At 41.9% G+C, this 21,673-nt stretch overlaps 1 protein-coding gene across 2 annotated transcripts in view; it reads right to left on the reverse strand.

Annotated features, from left to right (window-relative positions):
* Window positions 1-8,960: 8,960 nt before the first annotated feature.
* CTIF (cap binding complex dependent translation initiation factor) overlaps window positions 8,961-21,673 on the reverse strand; it is a 76,544-nt gene continuing 63,831 nt past the window's right edge. For both annotated transcript variants that reach the window (XM_085896102.1, XM_085896103.1), the window contains 2 exons: window positions 14,426-14,479; window positions 8,961-10,874 (listed from right to left, as the gene is read on the reverse strand). In XM_085896102.1, coding sequence (XP_085752228.1) covers window positions 10,659-10,874; window positions 14,426-14,479 — 270 coding nt within the window. In that variant the 3' untranslated portion in view covers window positions 8,961-10,658. The remainder of the gene's footprint in view (window positions 10,875-14,425; window positions 14,480-21,673) is intronic.

Here is a 21,673-nt window from a genome sequence, read left to right on the forward strand (position 1 = left end):
TTGGTTTGCTTGTTGTTCTACTTTTGCTGGATTTTGGCATAAATGTGATGGCATGTCCAATAGTTCACTAAGTCTCCAGACCACGTGCAAAAACTTCACTTACCTGTGACAAAGGTCCCTGTTGTTGTTTTTTTATTAGTCTTGCCGAAAAGGGGTCACGATACTATGTGTGCGTGTGTGTAGGTTTTCGTCTTTACTTTTGCTAAATTTTTTTTTCCTGCAACCGCTTGTCCAATCAATTTGAAACTTTAAACACAGGAGGAACTCCCCAGGGAGAATATTTTATTGATAACACTGACGTCATATGTCACATGGTATGGCAGTCGTATTGGATTAAATGGAAAAGAAATTGAACATCTTAAACGTCTTTGACTTGCGGCGAGCTCCCGTTAGGGGTCGCCACAGCGGATCAACCGTCTCCATTTCGCTCGATCCTCCACATCTTCCATTGACACTCCAACCACCCGCATGTCCGCCCTCACCGTATCCATGAACCTCTTCTTTGGCCTTCCTCTTCTCCTCCTACCTGGCAGCTCCATCTTCAACATCCTTCTCCCGATATACTCCGCTTCCCTCCTGTGCACATGTCCAAACCATCTCAATCTCGCCTCTCTCACTTTGTCTCCAAACCGTCCTACCTGCGCTTTCCCTCTAATATACTCATTCTTTATCCTGTCCATTCTCGTCACTCCCAACGAGAATCGCAGCATCTTTCACTCTGCCACCTCCAGCTCCGCTTCCTGTCTTTTTGTTACCCAGGTCAAAAAACCAGTAAAGACCAGTAGCTTACTGGTCAACTGGTACCAGTTGAAAACCAGTAGCCAACTGGTACCAGTAAAGCCAGTTGGTTTCTTACTGGTTTTAATATGGAAATTGGAATAGAGTGATATATTACCAGTTGAAATACATGTATTTAACTAACTGGTATCAACTGGGACCAGTACATTGTAACTGGTATCAACTGGGAGACCAGTACATTGCAACTGGTATCAACTGGGACCAGTACATTGCAACTGGTATCAACTGGGACCAGTACATTGCAACTGGTATCAACTGGGACCAGTAAGACTTTAACTGGTACAAATATGAGCTACTGGTTTTTTCAACTGGGAAATTGGAATTCTGACTGAATTTAACTGGTACCAGTTGAAACCAATAGAGACCAGTTAAAGACCAATTAGAACCAATAGAGACCAGTTGAAAATGTGTACTGGTTTTAACTGGTTTTTCGACCTGGGTAGTGTCACCGCCTCCAAACCATACAACATAGCTGGTCTCACTACCGTCTTGTATACTTTCCCCTTCACTCTTGCAGCTACCCTTCTGTCACAAATCACTCCTGCAACTCTTCTCCACCCACTCCATCCTGCCTGCACTCTTTTTCACTTCTCTCCCACACTCTCCGTTACTTTGGACAGTTGATCCCAAGTATTTAAACCCATCCACCTTCCCCACCTCTACTCCTTGCAACTGCACCATACCACCACCCTCCCTCTCATTTACGCACATGTACTCCGTCTTACTACGACTGACTATTATTCCCCTTCTCTCCAGTGCGTACCTCTACCTCTCGAGGCTCGCCTCAGCCTGCTCCCTACTCTCCCTGCAGATCATGATGTCATCCGCGAACATCATAGTCCATGGAGACTCCAGTCTGATCTCGTCCGTCAACCTGTCCATCACCATTGCAAACAGGAAAGGGCTCAGAGTCGATCCTTGGTGCAATCCCACTTTAACCTTAAACCGGTCCGTCATTCCAACCACACACTTCACCACTGTCACACTGTCCTCATACATATCCTGCATGATCCTCATATACTTCTCCACCACTCCCGACTTCCTCATACAATACCACAACTCCTCTCTTGGCACCCTATCATAAGCTTTCTCTAAATCCACAAACACACAATGTAACTCCTTCTGGCCTTCCCTATACTTCTCCATCAACATTCTCAAAGCAAACATCGCATCAGTGGTGCTCTTTCTTGGCATAAACCCATATTGCTGCTCACAGATCGTCACCTCTCCTCTCAACCTAGCTTCCACTACTCTTTCCCACAACTTCATGGTGTGGCTTAACAACTTTATCCCTCTGTAATTTCCACAGCTCTGCACATCACCCTTGTTCTTGAAAATCGGAACCAGTACATTTAATCTCCACTCCTCTGACATCCTCTCACTTTCCAAGACTTTATTAAACAATCTGGTTAACAACCCCACTGCCATCTCTCCTAAGCACTTCCATGTCTCCACTGGTCTACCATCTGGGCCAACCGCCTTTCCACTTTTCATCCTCTTCATCACAGTCCTCACTTCATCCTTACTAATCCACCCCACTTCCAGATTCACTATCTCCACCTCTTCCAGCCTTCTCTCTCTCTCTCTCATTTTCTTCATTCATCAGCTCCTCAAACTACTCCATCCACCTTCTCAACACACTCTCCTTGCTCGTCAGCACATTCCCATTTGCGTCCTTTATCACCCTAACCTGCAGCACATCCTTCCCAGCTCGGTCCCTCTGTCTTGCCAATCGGTATAAATCCTTTTCCCCTTCTTTTGTATCCAACTTCTCATACAGCTCATCATATGCCTTTTCCTTGGCCTTTGCCACCTCTCTTTTTGCCTTTCACTGCCACTCCTTGTACTCCTGCCTACTTTTCTTCATCTCTCTGACTATCCCACTTCCTTTTCGCCAACCCCTTCTTCCTTATACTTTCCTGTACTTCCTCGTTCCACCACCAAGTCTCCTTATCTTCCTTCCTCTGTCCAGATGTCACCCCAAGTATCTCCCTCACCACTTCTGCTGTGGTTGCCCAATCATCCCACCCATCTTTACCACCATCCAACGCCTGTCTCACTTCCTCCCAAAATTTCACGCAACAGTCTTCCTCCTTCAGCTTCCACCATGTGTTCCTTGGTTCAGCCCTCACTCTCTTCCTCAACCTCACCTCCAAAATCATCCTACAGACCACCAATCGATGCTGTCGAGCTACACTCTCCCCTGCCACCACCTTACAGTCACTAATCTCTTTCAGGTTGAATCTCCTGCTTAAGATGTAATCCACCTGTGTGCACTTTCCTCCACTCTTGTACATATTTACCACTGTTCCTCCTTCTTCTTGAAATACGTATTTACCACTGCAATTTCCATTCTTTTTGCAAACTCTACCACCATTTGCCCTTCCACATTTCTCTTGTTGACCCCGTACCTACCCATCACCTCCTCATCCTCTTTATTCCCTTCCCCAACATTCCCATTGAAATCTGCTCCAATCACCACTCTTTCATCCTTGGATACACTCTCCACCACTTCATCTAACTCACTCCAGAAATCTTCTTTATTCTCCATCTCACACCCCATATGTGGGGCATATGAACTGATGACATTCATCACCCCTTCAATTCAACTGTCTTTTGATGAAATCCGTCAACGAAACGATGTCTAGGCACTCTTTGTCTATCACTACATGAAGCATCCGTCCGTGTTTTGTTTGTCACACCATTCCAAAGGGTATCTGCTGTAATAGGAAAATAAAAATAAAAATGGTGCCATGAGAACGCAAATAATCTATTTATTTGGTTGGAAAGCTAATAATTATAATCGACTTACTTCGAACAAAAATTCCAACATTTAATCACAAAAATGCCTGTTTTAAAAGTCTGTCTTTCTGGTAGGGAAGAGGAAGAAACAGGACTTGGAGCTTATAATGTTACGGTTCCAGTGGTACAGCAACCAGAACCCTTTCGGATAAAGTGACGTATACAGAAAGAGCACAAAAATATATATGGAAACAACATATATCTTAAAGCAATGGAAACAAGACAAATTTGAAGACGACTGGTTCACGAGCGGTATTTTCTCTGACCCAGATATGGTATGTATGGTATGGTAAGTTACCAGTGACTGTGGCGTTGGTGCATGGTGCGGTGCCTGAAAAATAGTAAATCATGATCTTATGATTCTGTTTCATTTTTACCTCAACCAATGAAATAAATTGAGCTCTTAAAATGCCTTATATGAAGCGATATTATGGAGAAACATTTCTCCAAGAGATGACACTAGATGAAGTAATAAGAGTTCGGACTCGTGGCTGATTTTTTAATCTGAAAATACAAGGAAATTATGTAAATGTGTCGTCACACCAGAATATGACCATGCATTTCAAAGTTTTCTTCACAAACGCCAATAAATTCATTCCAAACCACCTTTTCAATTCCGATAACTTTGAAAATGTGACCTTTATTTGACAAAATCAAGGACACCGACAATGCAGCGGAGAAAATGATCAACATGTGGTACGAGTGACAGGTTATTCACTGAAAAATGTCGAAAACCCGGTTTCGTTCAACAACTTTCAAAATTTGACCTTTGCATAACCTTTAAAGGTCACAAAACAATGTTGTGGACATTAAAATAAGGAAACAGGATACGTGCTATAGCTTATTGGAGTTAGTTCGTCGAAGAAGGTCGAAAACCCGGTTCGATTCCCACAACTTTGAAAATTTGACCTTTGTGGCCTTTAAAGGTCAAAGGTGAAGGATTATGACCTTTGGTGCAAAACTTCCTCTGGAACATTCCAGGAACAATATAACATCATATAGGGTATATGGCATTTCGCGCTCCTCGGATTATCCATACTTTGATGACATCAGCGTAAAAACAAACTTGAAGGGGGTGCCATGGGCAAGGTGTTTGAGATAGAGAAAAATGGTTTGAAGACTTTTGGTGGGGAATGACCTCAAGATTATGCATAAAAAAAATAGTCATCCCAGCTCTCAAAGTTTGGGTGGTCATATGATTTTTATGTCAAAATTCGAAATTTTCTAAGTTTTTGACTTTGTGACCTTGACCTTGGGACGAAAATGAAAAATCGGACAAAGACAGGGTTTAGATAATTAATTTTGCTATTCAAATACCGAAGAACCCATTCCATTCAGTCAATTCCCGAGGAGATCGATTTTTAATCCGACTACCCCCTAAAAATGGCTATTTTTTTGGGTGTGGCTCCGCCCACAATGGGCGTAGCATGCCCTCATCCAGGAAAACACGAGACATCGATATCGAACACATAACCAAGTTTCATCAAGATCGGATCAAAGTTCACGGAGTTATGCTCTGGACAGAGAGACACAGACATAACGAATATAGTGGTCACTGGCTGGTGCTCGTGAACCAAGAAAGAGCAATCAGATTGCAGGCCCTCACCAGGACTTGTTTTGTGTGGCGTTCGTGTACTGGTGTGTTATGTAATTAATGAGACGTAATTAGAACTGCCACTTTATAAATGCCGGCAGTGAGGACTCGTTCAGCCATTTCAGAGAATAAGATTTTTGAAGGTATTTAAAAATTAAAAAAAACAATGTGACTGCCGAATCACGTGACCGATGACATCAATAAAATAATTTTTGAGGCCCATTTCATCCCGAGATGACTCAAAAATATTCATACTGATTGGATGTAACGTTTTTACATATGGCCTGTCACAGCTAAGTGGGAGCCACTTCGTTCTAAAACTGACCAAAAAATATCAAAAATGAACTTCATGAAATTATCAAATCATTAACTATTCCATAAACTGGAGCATATATGGAACACAAGGCAAAAAACAGTTCATCAATTCAGACAAACAACTTAGGAAAGGAACCAGACTGATAAACATTTAAATATCATGAACACTTACTATGACAATCCGTTCCACTTGTTAGTCCAGGATGTCGCAACACGATAGTATCAAATTTTGGCAAATTTTAATATTTCTCGATGGACATGAATAAAAAATTTAATTTTCTTCCCTCCAAATGGTTGTCATATAAATATTTGAGCATTATTGCTCATAGACTTGTGAAGTCAGTCTGATTCATCTATTTTATCTATTTTAATGTCCAAATACTTAAAACATTCACTCACCTCAATATTTCAGCAATAATTCCAGAATTCCATAATCGTCGCGTAATGGCGGACAAGAAAAAAAATCTCCCTTTAACTGTTGAGGGAGATTGAGGCAAACCTGTATTTTTCCTGCAAATTGGTCATGACAGAAATGTATCATTTGGGGTAAGAGATTTCAAATTCAACGATTCAGGTAAAATTGTATTGTGTATAATATTGATCGTCACATAATGGCGGACAAATTTGAAACGCGGGGTCAGTGAGCGGTATTTAATCAAAATATGTCTATAATGTTTGTAAAATTAGATAATATGATTGTTGGTAAAATGAGCCTCATCTCAGCCACCTTCAGCACACTTCACAGAATAGCACAGGCACTTTTATTTTTTTCATCCTTGAATAGGCATTCAAAGTGAAACTAGGATAAATTTCACTCCATCACATGCCACTCAGCCAATTTTTGATCGATTTCCAAACAGTAACTTTTGTCTGGAAAGGAAAGTTCACTCTTTCTGTTGAAATAAACTTTTCAAAACCAAGTTCCAATGACGAATATCGGATAAATTAAACATCTGAAAATCTAAAAATGAAACTGGAAATATGACTGCTTTTTCAGCTGAAAGCATTTAACTGCATGAATCTTAGGATCCTGACATCTGACGGTCATTAAAGTATACATTTTTTGTTAGATTTTTCAATGCTTTAACTGACTGTGAGGGTTTCAAGAAAGCTAGTTTACTCATATTTGTGTTTATTTAAATACAAGCATTGGAACAGGGTGGCTCCCATTTAACTGTGACAGGCCATATGCAATTATGACATAACAAAGGCACATATGACATCATTAAAAAAAAACATCACTTATTCCCCATTATGAGTACTTGCTGTCTGCCAAGTTTCAATTTTTTCCTTGATATGGTTTCAGATAGAGGTCCAAAATTTTTCTAACATGGCTGCCACACCACGTGACATATGACATCATAATTATCATGAAAACATTCCACATGAATAGTCGCACCAATGGTGAAAATTGTCTCGATCCGATAAGCGGTTGCGGAGAAAAACACAAAAGTTCTGTGCGGACAAACAGACAAACAAACAGACCCAAATGTAAATACCCTCTCCTCCGGCAAGGGTAACTAGGGAGTTCATAGAACATGATACCTCGCGCAGTGTTGAAGTATATACTTCAATTTAATAAAATGATTTTAAGAAATAGTTTTAAAAAAAACACTCCAGAACGTGACAATTGAAGCAGTCTTACACTGTTATTCACCACCGTGTAGAATATAAATATCCACATACTGCCAAACTGGAGGTTCTTGGAAGTATTTAGAAGGTGATCTGTTTGTTATTTTCACTGTTAGATTTGTTTGTTGTGCGATTTGTTTGTTTGTTTTTAGTTCTGGGGAGCTTGTGGGATGGCATGTCTGTCTGTCTGTCTGTCTGTCTCCACAAATACTTGCAACTTCTCTGAAACTACACATACGATTTTGATGAAACAATACCACATCCTTCATCACCCTGTAGGTACCAAAGTTTGCTCAGGGTATTAAAATAAATAAATAAGTCAGGATCTGAGGGGGTTTGCGGAGGGGGTTTACAGGGGTGGAGGTTGCACCCCTTAAAGAGGTATTTACTCCCTTCTCCAAAACTACACAAACAATTTCGATGAAACTTGACCACGACCTTCATCACCAGTGATGTACCAAAGTTTGCTCACGACATTAAAAAAAAAATTGGGGTCTCAGGAGGTGTAAAAGGGGGTTGCACCCCAATATATATATGTATGAATTTTTTTTATGTCAAAGGTGGCTTCATTATGTCATCATAATTGCATATATCAAACACTTTATCTGATCATTTTGAAAAGTTTTGAGAGTCATCTGAGGGTAAATTGTATGGGGGAAAAAAAACTGAGATCGATCACATGGTTCAGCAACTGTATTTTTTTATTCTTTATTTTTAACCATAAAAGTCTTCTAAAAATCTCCTCAGAAAAGGCTAAACAGATTGAGGTGAACCTTTACAGGTACTCATGATCGCCTGTCCATGAGGAACAAAAAGTTCTCAACCAATGATGTCATAGGTCACATGGTTTTAGCAGCTATGATTGTTTTGAAGAATAAACATTTCAAAATCTTCTTCTCCAGAACGGCTTGACAGATCAAAGGGAAACTTCACTCACACGTTCTCCAGGCCTTGGGGATACCAGGGTGTTCAGAAATAATTAATGTTACATGGTCTTGCAGCATTATTGAATTGAACAAAATTCTTAAAAATTATTTCTCGTGAACCACTTCAATTTACGTGAAACATCACAGTAATGATCTAGTCGTCATTGGGAATATATATTTTAAATTTCAACCTGATTGGACGCATGGTCTGACAGCCTGAATTATTTAATATTTTTGAATCGGGGTTCAGAGATTTCAAACAAACTTGGTACAAGTATGTATAATGATGGAATAATGTGGGCACAGGCATCCCAGGCAAAAAATAGCATTCCTTTCCAGTAGCAATTCTCGGCAGACTACTGCAGTAGGACCTGTTACAAACTACAGTATATGAGAGTAGTACTCTCATATACTATAGTTCCAACTGTAGCATTTTTGACTGGGATCGGTCTGTCATGACATCAGAGTGTCCTTCTAGTTTTTCAAGATGACCTTTACAATCTTTTTTATTTAAATTGAATTATGTAGTTGAACACGACAAAACACAAATCACCTTGTTATTGCTTCCAAGAACCTCCATATTTGCAGTACTTCGACATATATATATAGTGGTGTATAAGACTTCAAAGACCCTAAGCTTCTGGATTTATTTTTATTTTTATATACGACCTTTAAAAATCATTTTTATTTCAGTTGAATTGTATACTTGAACACTGCATTGGGTAAGGTGTTCTCTGAACTCGAGCTTTTATTAATGAATCAATTCAAACTTTACATCATTGTGCAGCAAAAGCAACTTGCAGTATAATCAATCATTCAGGAAAACAATTTTCAGAACAAATATAGTTCTGGTTCCGTGTAACATTTAAAAAAAATACACACCCCAAACCAAGTGCCTTCTCCAAATGGTTTATTGAACAGCAGAGCCTGTGAAGGACGAGCTGCAGCGTCTGCACAGGCGGTCACAGCATCATCCGCTGCCGCATCGCAGTCAAACCGAAGGAGGCTAGCAGCTCAAAACAGATTTACAAATCGAGATTAGTGTCACAACAAATGCACAAATATGGCACACAATGATAGCCTTGAGATACAACCACAGGGATGAAGTCATTTTTGATGGGTTAAGAACAGCAGAGAAGGGTGCAGGAGGGGGGGGGGTGGGTGGTCATGTACACAAATTACATTAAAACTTATTTCAATCTTGGTACTGACAGGCTTACCATAGGGGATCAACAACTAGAAGTATTTCAACACCACACCAGTGAAGAAGAGCAGGAGAAAGGGATCCAGTTTAAGACGAACACCTTTTGGTGGTTTACTTTCACTACAGGTAAATTTGCCTTCATTTAATCACTTAAACCGGTATAACTAACCTTTTTAACTTGCTGCCGCATTAGTCTATGAACAACACTTATACATCCAACAATACAATTATCAGTATTCAGATGTGTAGAAGAAAATGCAACAGCCCATGGACCCCTTCATTTTCCACACCATCTGCGATTCAAGAAAGAGCTGCCTTTTGAATCTGAATTTGCATCGACGAGCCCGGGGTTACACACACTCTGGAACCATTTCGAGCATAGAAATCAGTTAACGGGGCTCATCCTTCCAGGACCAATAACAATCCAAACGATTGCGTGAAATATCGATCTCGAGTAAAACCAGCGACGCTTATTGCAACTTCCGTGTAAAGTTAAACTGCTTGCCTTAGAACGATGAATGAAAAGAATAATATTAATAATAATTAATATAATACAAAAAATTAATTAAATAAGAGGATAATAGAGTAAAAAAAAAAAAAAAAAAAAAATCGCAACTTAAATACCCTTGTTTGAAAGCGTTGATTAACGTTTAAATTATTTCTTGAACCAGAAGGCTTGGTAGGCCGCACGGAGGCAGCAGAATTGCCGTTGTTCAGAGGACAGGCAGCAATTATTATAAAATAAAACAAATCACATTGACAGAGAAATGCAACCACTGTTCATGTCTTCATGGCATTATATGCGCCGTGAACAGGTGAGTGTAAAACAACGTGAACGGATAATGAACAACATCTAAGAGAATGACAAGGCACACAGTTGTGTAACGCGTCTGGGCTTGTCTTGTAAAGAAAATACTGCTTGCTTTAAATTTTTATTTTTAAAGCTTCAGCTTTCGATTCCACATCTCCAGCTTGTGATAACTAAAGTGTCACAAAGTCGCTATTGCCACTCTCCCTTTTCGAGATTTAAATTCTTCTTTCCCCACTCAAATCCCAGTTTCCCCACTTTTTCATCCCCAATTCCCTCCCAACCCACCTCCACCCCCCCCCCCCCTCTCATTTTCTTGCACAGGTATATTTAACCTGCATACCCCACACTCATATAATTAAATTGTTTACCTCCCAAGAAATTCTAATTTCATCGTTCCACCTGTTCATAACTCCGAGGACATTTTCCATCGTGAACGTGCCACAGCAGCGGACATGGCTCGGTTGTGCCGAACTCAGCAAGGCGGAGCGGACAGAGCTCGTGGCATAAGCGTATCGCCATCAGTTGTACCATGCTTAGACAAACTGCAAAAAACTGTCCTCGTGGCCAAACGAGTTATCATGCTGCGAGTTTTTGCAATGTACGGTTGTAGTAGGTAGCCGTGGGAGCGGTAAGTGGCAGCCAGCTATTGGCATGGACCTCCACAATCTCGAGAAGCAGAGAGCAGGTGAGCAACGAAGCGTCAGGATCGAGCATTTTATCCCGGACAATGGAAAGCAGGTCCGTCATGCCAGAAGGGGAACAACTTTCAAGCAGACTTCCGATACTCTGCAGCTGAATGAACAGAAGGCAAGGCGCGGGCACAATTTTGAAAAAAAACTTATAACCATTCAAGTTTTACACAAAAATCAAGCTGATCACACAAAAATCAAAAATCAAAAAAGAACAGAAATGGAACAATGCAGTACATTATCAAACAGGATAGGAGGCTTGAAGCTACAGACAACTAAAAAAAACAAAACAAAGAAACCAAGATTTAAAAAAGCAACACCAAGGGTGCTTCGAAGAAACATAAACTCCACCCATGCACAGGAGCGGATCGGATCGGATCTGCTCCCACTCATAGGAGGAAGAGTTTATGCTTCCAAGTGTAAGCATCCTTGCTGCCTCTCCAGATCTGCTTCGGACGGTGTATGGCAGACATACTGTTGGTCAGGGTCCATGCGGCAATCGTATGTGTGGCACATGGTTCCTGGTTCCACAACAGTAGTGGGGCAACTTAGCATAACAATTGTGCATTTTGTGAGGAAAGCACCAAATTTGGCACACTAGTCACCTAACATATTATGAACAGATTTGGATATTGAGCCATCTCAAATTCAGCCACCAGCGGTTACTATAGTTTCACTCTAACATTGGTTTGAACATTTATTAAAAGCTGAATTAAGAAAAACAACCTGCAGCCACCTCAAGTTTAAAGATAGCCGCCATTTTGCAAGATGGCTGCTAATTATTTGTTATACCGGACGACTATCTCACTCATAGAAATTGGTTGTTGAGCATGGTGGCAAACGAATCATGGGCTGCGTCTGATTGATATGAATACCAACATCGCTTATGTAAAGTCAGTGGTTGTTGAGCATGGTGGCAAACGAATCACGGGCTGCGTCTGATTGATATGAATACCAACATCGCTTATGTAAAGTCAGTGGTTGTTGAGCGTGGTGGCAAACGAATCATGGGCTGCGTCTCATTCAAATGAATACCGACATCTCACTCATAGAAATTGATCGAGAGATGTCTGATTTAAATGTTCTGAATCAGTGACACAGTCTGCTCTGTTAATATTCTCTCAATTTTGTGAGCACTCTCCCTCACACACACACACACACACACACACACACACACACACACACACACACACACACACACACACACACACACACACACACACACACACACACACACACACACACACACACACACACACACACACACACACAAAGCTGTGCATTCAAGTGCGGCCTTTTTGCACTTGCACGATACTAGCTCATAGCAGGTGTGGGCTGCTTTGGGTAGCTTCGTCCAGTGTGGCTCGTACACCCCCTCGTCATTCTTGACCCAGCCCCAGCTGGATGGAGGAGGCAGCTCTGGCGTTGGTAGCAGTGTTTGACCCCACACATGGCCTCCTTGGTAGGCCGCCCTCTTCACATGCTCCTCCAGAGCTGCCTTGGTTGGCGGGGTCAGCTGCACGTTGTTCTTCTTCGCGAAGAGTTTCTTCCTGGCCTTGTCAATGTCGTTACACGTGCTGGTTCTGTCATAGAGCAATATGACGAACCTCTCGATGGTGTGCATGACATCGGCTGGTATGCCACTTGGTGCAGAGGATAGCTTCAGCAGTGCGTCTGTAAGTTCTGGCAGAATGGTCCAGATTGTCCAAGCAGTCTTCTTACCATGTCCAGCAAAGCAAGATACAGTGTCACACCCAGTCAGTGCGTGAAACATTGGGAGTGCCTGTGTCTTCTCTGGTCCTAGGCCAGCTGCTATTTCGTGGGCTGCCAGGTACCAAAAACTCTTCCCAGTGCCAAATGCTAGCCACAGTTCATCTTCTGGTTGCAGTCCCTGGGCCACTGACACAGCCAACACCACAACATTGGTGTCAACTGTCTTGATCAGTATCTTGTGGTGACCATGGTTGGCTGCATGGGATGCATGCAACAACATTGGACTGTCAGCTTCTTCATGGCTGCATGGGGCGAGCAAGGCCAGGTCGAGCAGCGGTGGCTTGCTCAGGACTGCCTCTCCATCAGTGATAACCAGCTGCTTGTCATCCTGGTCAAACCACCTGAAGATAGCTTCTGATAGGAACTTGAACAGCTCGGTCTTGTTGGTGTCCACTCAGAGGAAGTTCTGCCAGTTTCCAGGTATAACTGCTGCTCCGACCACGCGTCTACGCACTCCTTTTCCACGCTTTGATCTTGCACTGCCTTTCAGTGAATCAGCAACGTAGCGGTCCCAGACCAGGTCCAGGCGTGACAGTCTGAAGCTTTGTTGACAGGTACGGTATGAAGACATCCTGGGCATAGTCATCAAAGTTCTTGGCTACCGCAGGTTTCAGCATCTGGACAATGACTGCCCCATCAAGAACTAGGCTAGTGGTATCAGGAGCCTCTGATTGGGCATTGGAGAACTCTTCAAAGCATTTGAGGAGAGAGAGATCACTCTTCGTACCTAGACGGAGACTTTCTCCATCGGAGAGAGCTGGAGGACACGCTTGATTCTCCTAGCCCATAGTCATAAATACTATTGCCACTTGTAAAATCTTCTACAGATGCTGGTGACGGCACATAGACAATTCACACCCATCATCTGAGTTACATGGCTTCATTCCCAATACGACCGAATTCATCCATATTTCGGTTACTTCGAGCCGATGTGCTGAGATGTGTTGCGATTGATTGTAGGAGTCACTAAAAACGCAGTTTCAGAAAATTGAAGGGTTACTCAACAAACTGACCAAAACAAATTAGCTTAGCCATGAAAATGGAAACTAGAATGGAAAACTACTTACAAACGGTTTGGCATTGCCGTCAATCGAACGAAGATAACCCGAAAACTAACGAGTCATCATGGTAAAGCTATCTCACCAACACGCCGGTACGAAGAGAGAACTTCCTCACTCAGTAGCAAACTGGAACTGGCGCCGTGAAGGCAGAACGGAAATACATGCAGAACCTCGTAACCCGGTAATCCGTGACTGAGATAATCCTATGACCAAACTGCACCCCGCAAACCAAACTCGACTTGATGAACTACGGTTAACAATGGGATAGCATATAATAGAGAACTCTATGGGCACAGAACAAAATAACAACGAATTGAGTCAACAAGTTTAAGCTGGCAACTCAACCGTGCGCGATTCCGGGGTCAATATGCACGCACACCACTTCTACTACCACGTGCCAAGCCAATAGTGCTATGAATGTTTATCATTGGTTTTCATTCAGAATCTGTCTTAATAAGACTAATTAGTCCACTTTAACTTTTTCTTTCTCAACCAAATCAAATTGTTACTTTCTTTGACCATTATTGAACCTTTATTAGTAAATAAACTTTCACTATCAACCTGCATTCCTCTCCAGTAAAGCAGATATGTGTCATAACAGTAACCACTGGCGGCCATTTTTCAAAACGGCTGCCACAGCCATCAGCGGCTGAATTTGAGATGGCCCAATATCCATTCATAATATGATAGGCTACTAGTGTGCCAAATTTGGTGCTTTCCTCACAAAATGCACAATTATTATGCTATATTCAGCTAAGTTGCCCCACTATAGTGAGCGAGTTTATATAAGTGAGGATTCCTAAAACAGGTACAAACTGACCTCCAAGCAGCAACAGAGCACCGCGTCCTCTCCCTTCTCCTGCGCTTGCAATAGCTGTGCACAAAATAGGGACACCAAATCAGCAATCATGACAACTACAAACTCAAGACCAAGTTAAGGTGGTGGTGACTCAATGTCAAGCTCATATGACAAGTATCAAAAAAAGTTCTGGATTTTTTTTTTTCTTCTTTGCAGCTTATTACCTCCACCACCGAAGGTGGACGGAGGTTATGTATTCACCCTGTTTGTTGGTCTGTGTTTGTGAGCAAAATATCTCAAAAAGTTATGGATGGATTGGTATGAAATTTGGTGTACAGGTTGGGAGTGTGAAAAGTACAAATTGATTAGATATTTTTGGTGAAGACCCAGATCCAGCCTATCAGTAAGATACAAAACGTAAACTGTTCAGCTTGGTGGAGGTACACACTCCACCAAGTGCTGTTCTAGCGTTTGGAAAAATCTGAGGTCCAACTTTCCATTATAAACTATAAAGGGCACTCGGTGGAGCGCATACCTCCACCACGTAATACCCGATCCATGAGAACATATCGGGCCCTATACATTTTTGGGATATCTTACTTGACAGTACTGTATCGTTTTTGGTCCTATCTCTCAAAGGTGAAGAATCACTTAAAGAATTAAATAATTCTCGTATCCAGATCCGGATTCGGATCTTCACCAAAATCTAATCAATTCGTCCTTGTCTCACACACAACGTGTCCGCCAAGTTTCAACTGAATCCGTCCACAACTTTTTGAGATATCGTGCTTTATATCATTTTTGGCCCAATCTCTCAATGGTGAAGAATCACTTTCGCAATTCTAGTAGTCAGATCCGGATTCGGATCTTCACCAAAATCTAATCAGTTTGCCCTTCTCACACACCCAACCTGTCCACAAAATTTCATCCGGATCCGTGCACAACTTTTTTGAGATATCCTGTACACAAAGACAGACAAACAGAGAGGGGTGAAAACATAACCTCCTTCACCTTCAGTGGTGGAGGTAAACATCAAAACAAGAAACACTGAAAATCAAATTCCTGGTTCAAGTGACGAGATGAAATTTTGGCATAACAGTTGGATGGAGAGTCAGTTTCAAACAAAATCGGGCCTATCCATTCATGCAAATAGATAATTTACATATTTCTGCCTAATCAAAACATCAAGCTTGTTGAAATGTACAGATGTCTGCCTGCCAAAGGAATCTATTACGAAAAGGTGTGTGTGTGTGTGTTTGATATCTCCATAATTTAGGTTTCAGAAGGTGGAACAGAGTCCTCCCAGGACTCGAAGTATCCACCTTCGTTTCGGTGAATGATCCTGATTCATGGCCGAAGTTGTGAAGTTGTGTTGTTCTCAGAGTTTCATTCTGAGGGCTTTTTTCAGGATCGTCACTGAGCCCCGAACAGCCTCCCAACTGTAGTTTGTTTGTAGTAATGTTCCCAGGGATGGTTTGTAGGATCTTTGTGAGGGTCTTCTTTATCATTCCCATTATACTCCAATTAATCCTGGTACAATTTTGGGACTCTTCAGCTTCCAGGATCTTTTCACTTCATTCTTGAGGTCTTGATATCTGGTCATTTTCTTGATTTCTGCATTGTTTAGACCACAGTCACTGGGTACTGAAACCTCAATTAGCAATGCCTTCTTTTCCTTTTTGCATCTGAGTACTATGTCCAGTCGCAGTGCTTTGTTTTCTCTGTTCACGCTTGATGAGATCATCAGGTCGTACGTGAGCATTATGTCCTTGTTTTCAATGATTGTTTTTGGTTCATGTTTCCATGAGTTTTGTGGAATTGAGATATTGAAATTTCTGCAGATGTGCCAGTGGATTCCTCTACATACCTTGTAGTGCCTTTGTGTGTACGTACAGTTGTTCTGACATGAGTTTTTTACATCCCGATAGGAGGTGACTCGTGCTTTCTGTTTCTCCCTTGCAGAACCTACACGTCTGATTGACCCAGTCCTGCCATTTTCTTAAACCCATTCGTGTAGTGTCCTTGGTCTCGGGCATTTATAATGATTTATTATCCGTCCCAATTGAGCTGGCCTTTTCTTACCCATTCCAGTGATCCTTCTTTGTCTACCCACAATCGGTCCAACTCTTTTCCTAAAAAAAAAAAAAAATCCTTACTCTTTTGTCGTTCTCCCAGTTGTCACTACATATCTGTTCATATTTCATCTTGCATTTTTCTTTTGTCTTTTTTGCAATTGTTGAGGCTGTATTTGTTGTCGTTTCGCTTTGGTACTTGACATCTTTTCACACCTGTTTTTGTAAGGTGAGTGAGATACCTTTTCTGGTTTGTTGTGTTCATGTTTGTGTACAAATTGTATTCGGTAGTCCGTTGAACTTTTCACGTACTCTGCTAAATCCTACAATCATCGCTCTGTGCACTTCATTGAGCCCCATCAGGCCACCACCTCCTTCTTTCCTCGGCAGGTACATTCTCGGGATGCACTGATTTTTGTAAAACATTTTGTGGAGAGTGAGGAGTTTCCTCGTTTTGAGATCTCGTTTTATGATTTCTGCTTGTGGCCAGTTTACTATTCCACAACTGGATTGGAACACGAGTACTGCTCGTTGGTTTATGGCTTTCATTGTTCCTTGGGAAGAGCTATGTTTTCAGGATCATCCTCGTTCTACGCAGGGATTCTTAGGTAATTGTTTTCACATTTTTTTATGGATATATTTGGTGGCTTTTTCTACTCCAAGGTATTTGTAAGATACTTCGTTGTCTATCTGCATTGTTGTACCTAGGTCGATTTTTATGTTGTCCATTTTTGTCTGTCTACCCTGTACGAATGTGCACTTGGCACAATTATCGAGGCCAAATTTCATTTGGATGTCGTTGGTGTACAGTTTCACTAACTTGAGTTGTTCTGCCAACTTTTCATTGTTCAGTGCACAGTTTTAAATCATCCATGTAAAGTAGATGCGTCACCTTTGTTGTTTCTTTGGATGTTCTTTTATTGGTTGTTAGGGTGTATCCGTGTCCGTACATCCTTCAAGCTGTATTCTAAAGGGTTCCTGCTGTTGCAGAATAATAAAAATGGCACTGTTGGAAAGCCAACGATGATTTGGAACCAAAATTGGTGTGTCCATTTAATCATAAAAATGCCCGTTTTAAAAGCTAGTCTTTCCGGAAGGGAAGAGGAAGAAGCAGAACTTTTAGCTTTCTCGGAATGAGGGGCTTAACTGGTCAAACACTTGGAATGTGTCTTTTTAATCCTGAGAAATCCCACACGCTCACACACACTTTCTGAAAGGACTGTATGGCAAGCCCTTCCCATATACCGTCATACCAACTCTCTTCAGTCATTCAAACTCCTGGATCCCACTCAGCCATGATCTTTCTTGGGCAAACCACATTTCCGAGTTGGCCTCCAAAGCCAGTCGCTGACTGGGCATCCTCCATTGCACAAAGTCCTTCTTTGGTACACCTGAGCTCTTATCTACCAACAAAGCCTTAATTCGCTGCTCAGTTGAGTACTGCTCTCCCCTCTGGGCTGGCTCCCCTGCCTCACATCTTGTTCAGTTTGACACCATGGAAACCAAGGCCTTCCAAGATCATTGGCATCTCCAAGGATGAAGCCGAGTTGATGGGCCTATCCTTTTACAAATCGCCAAATAGGTAGGTGGTATCCATCTTTTTCTACCTCCCTTCTGGTCTTGGACACTCTGCTCTCTCCATTCTTTGCCCCCACCCCCTTATGTATCTGCAGGGCACATACGGTCGGTCTGCCATCAACCACCTTCTGGTGAAACTCCCAAAATCCAGAATCACTTCTTACCTCGACTCATTTATGCCTACTCCTCAACCTTACCTATGCATCCCTTGTTATCTGTGTTTATTTTATCCCTCAGCCCGACTGTTGGCATTTCCCTCTTTCGGCCATGGGCCGAGCACTCAAATTCATACTTTCTGCGGTGTGCGTCAGAGAAGTACTTCATTTTAACTTTTTTTGATTAGATGGAAGATTTCTGAAAACATTTATGAATGTTCACAATCTTTAAAACCTGCACATTTTTTCACAAATATGACAATAAAGATGATAGAATTACCTTCGTAGCAGACTATTTTTTTCTGAAATAATGACGTCTGTACGCCTTTATCGACCAATCATTACGGTTGTAACAGAGGCTCCACAGAAATTAGCCAAATGCAGTCATCGTACAGTGTGCACACATCACAACATGGCGTGCTGCATGCACGTCGTGGACCAATGTGCAGACAATCAAATTTGTCTTTCGGACGGCAAAGTTGGCAAAAATTTCATGAAAGTGTTCATCAGTGGAAAAGCTTGGGTACTTGAGAAAGTACAATTGCCACCGAAGCGAGAGAACGATTAAATTTGGAGCTTGCTTTGGCACCAGATCTTCTCGATATTGTTCCTAACTCTGTTGGACATCACCATGCATCAGTGTGACCACTCCTTGGCTTTTTTTCACAAGATCTTGGCTATTCGTTGTTCACCTTGGCATCCTGGTTTTCTATAGGTTTTCTTGGCGTATCGGTTTTCTATTATCATCGCTTTTCCGAAACCTTGTGAATTCTTGGCTTTTTTCATTGGCTCACCTTGGCATTTATAAAAATGAGGAGTGGTCACACTGCCGTGCATGTGATACGCGTTTCACTGGCAAGATCAAGATTGAGAAAGCCAGGAAGAGGCAAGAACGGGAAAATGAAACCGACGAGTGTGAGCGACGGTGCAAGAAACACGAGCATCATAATTTTACTGTTCATAAATTAAATTATTCATTAAATGTTGAGGTTTTTTTTTTTTTTCCCAGTGCAGTGCACGGCAAGACTTTTGTTTATCACAGTCCCATATATTGTAATTTGTTAGTTCGTAGTACTAGTAGTAACTGAAGGTCTGAACACAAGTTACTTGCAACTATGTTGAACTTGTACATGGCCTGCAACTAATACATCCCTTTCAACTGTGGGCAAAGGATTAATACCACATTAATAGTTGGTCTGAAACTTTTACCATACCATTAATGTAATGAAATTTGTATTTAACTGCAGCACTAAACTTTACTTGAAACACACAAACCAAATCTTCCCGTATTACACACAAGTGCTGTCTGGTCAGATTTAGTGGCCTAATTAAATGGGTAAAAAGGGGTCTATGCCTTGGATGAAAGAACCTAGAATCAATCTCTCTGTGTAGGTTCTGAGATCTTCTTGTAAGGTTTTCTGAGAATTTCATCTTGGACGACCTGGACAATGAGACGTTCCACTTCTGGAGCATATACTGTGTACATTCAGATGGTTGAAGACGAGGCAAGCCAGTTGGAACCTTCACCTGTCCAGCATGTGTTCCACTCTACCTTGGTTCTTACCTGTCCGATGACAGAATCAATTATGCGAGGTATCCAACATCATATTGGCTTGAGATGTGCTACTTGAGAGAGAGAGAGTCACCCTGACATCAATGCAGAGCTTCAAGCTGGGAATTTTGTTGCCAAGAGACAACAGAATCATGGGTTTGCTCTCATGGCTTGTGAACAAGTAATTGAGCAAACTGCAAACCACAACTCCTAGACAAAAGGAGGACTGACAGCATTCACACTGAAGAAGGGTGCAGTGCACAGATGGACATTATCAAATTATGAAAGAGCTGCCATTACGAGAGAGAGTGTCTTGGAGATGGCTGGTCGTGACACGTCATCTAGGGCCCGTGATGACTTTCACGGAACATGAATAGAGCGTGATGAGGACGACGTTCAGAACATCATGGATACAATTTAAAACAACATCAATCCTTTTGATCTTGCACAATAATAAGCAAGCTATATCATATAACATCAGGTCAACTTCCATCAGCACCTGCCGTTGCAGACCTCCGTGAAGCTAAGGAAAAAGGAGAAGCTTCCTTCACAACATACTGCCAGAAGAGACTTCAACTAAATGACATGGGTTTTCATGACACCATGAAGAAGCTGAATCTGAAGACTTTCAAGGATAAGGAAGAGTCCAAAATTGCAAAAGTGAAGGGTAACGAAATCGCCTCGATAGCCGACCGGAATCTGTTCGCAAGACTGATTGTTGTTGGTTCAGTGAGAAAGGATGACCTCAGAGAGATACTGGTTCAATCATTGGGTCTATTGCCTGCACCACTGGCAAAACATGATGGCTCTCTTATCAAAACCAACAAAGCCAAACTCATGCACTTCCAGGAGAGATCAGTTGATCCATCACCCACAGTTGAAGAGATCACATTTTGCTCAACGTGGGTATGGCATTCGATGGCACTCAGTCGTCAAACCACAGCCAACATTTTGGCAGTTGCTGATGAAGTGTTGAATATCCATGTGAATCAGGCAACGATGAACAAGTCCAAAGTTGTGCACTTTATTCCTCACAGATATGCCCAGCAGCATAAAGAATGCTGAAAGAGGAAAACGAGCAGAAGGAGGAAAACAGATCACCAAAATATTTTCTCCTGATCAGAAGACTCTGAAACAATGGTATAAGTTTCTACCTGGCGGTGACGACAAGGTAAATCTACCCCCTCCATCCATCCATCCATTGGGACTGTACTCTGTGCAGTGTTTGTGCTGCTTAAGCAGTCTCCTTGGCTATTGGGCATGACACTGGACAGGTCGCCACTCCGACACAGGATATCAGCAAGCTGGCACTCATTTTGCCGACCTTGGAAGGATGACAGGCAGAGTCAACCCCACCTGGTATTAATTCAACAGCCGAGTGGGATTTGAACTCAGGATCCTAGGTTCCTAAGTCCACAACCCTAAACCATGAAGCCAACACCAGGCATAAATCTGCCCTACTTTCTATTCAAACAGTGGTGCAAGACTGGGAAGCCGATTGATGACATCGCAATTATTGTTGGACATGGTACTGAGTGTCATGTTATTCGTATGAATGATAATGATGTAGAAGTTCTACAAATCCTCACTCTGTTCTCAACACAAGAAGAAGCCGATACAAGACTTCTACTCCACTGTTCGTATGCGGCAAGTAACAATGATCACGTCATCATCATCAGTCCAGACACTGATGTCTTGGTACTATGTGTGGCATTTTGCAAGGACATAGATGCAGAGATCTACTTCCACACAGGCAAAGGAAGTAATACACGCACAACTGCTGTCTGTCACATATTTAACCATTTCGGGAAAGAAGTGTGTTCTGCGTTGATAGGATTTCATTGTTTTACCGAATGTGACACAGTTAGTGCTTTGTATGGTCATGGTAAAGTAAAATCTGCAAAGATCTTGA

Source organism: Eptatretus burgeri, chromosome 9 (genome assembly GCF_056783735.1).
Source record: "Eptatretus burgeri isolate ZD-2024b chromosome 9, Ebu_testis_v1, whole genome shotgun sequence".
NCBI classification, from domain to species: domain Eukaryota; kingdom Metazoa; phylum Chordata; class Myxini; order Myxiniformes; family Myxinidae; genus Eptatretus; species Eptatretus burgeri.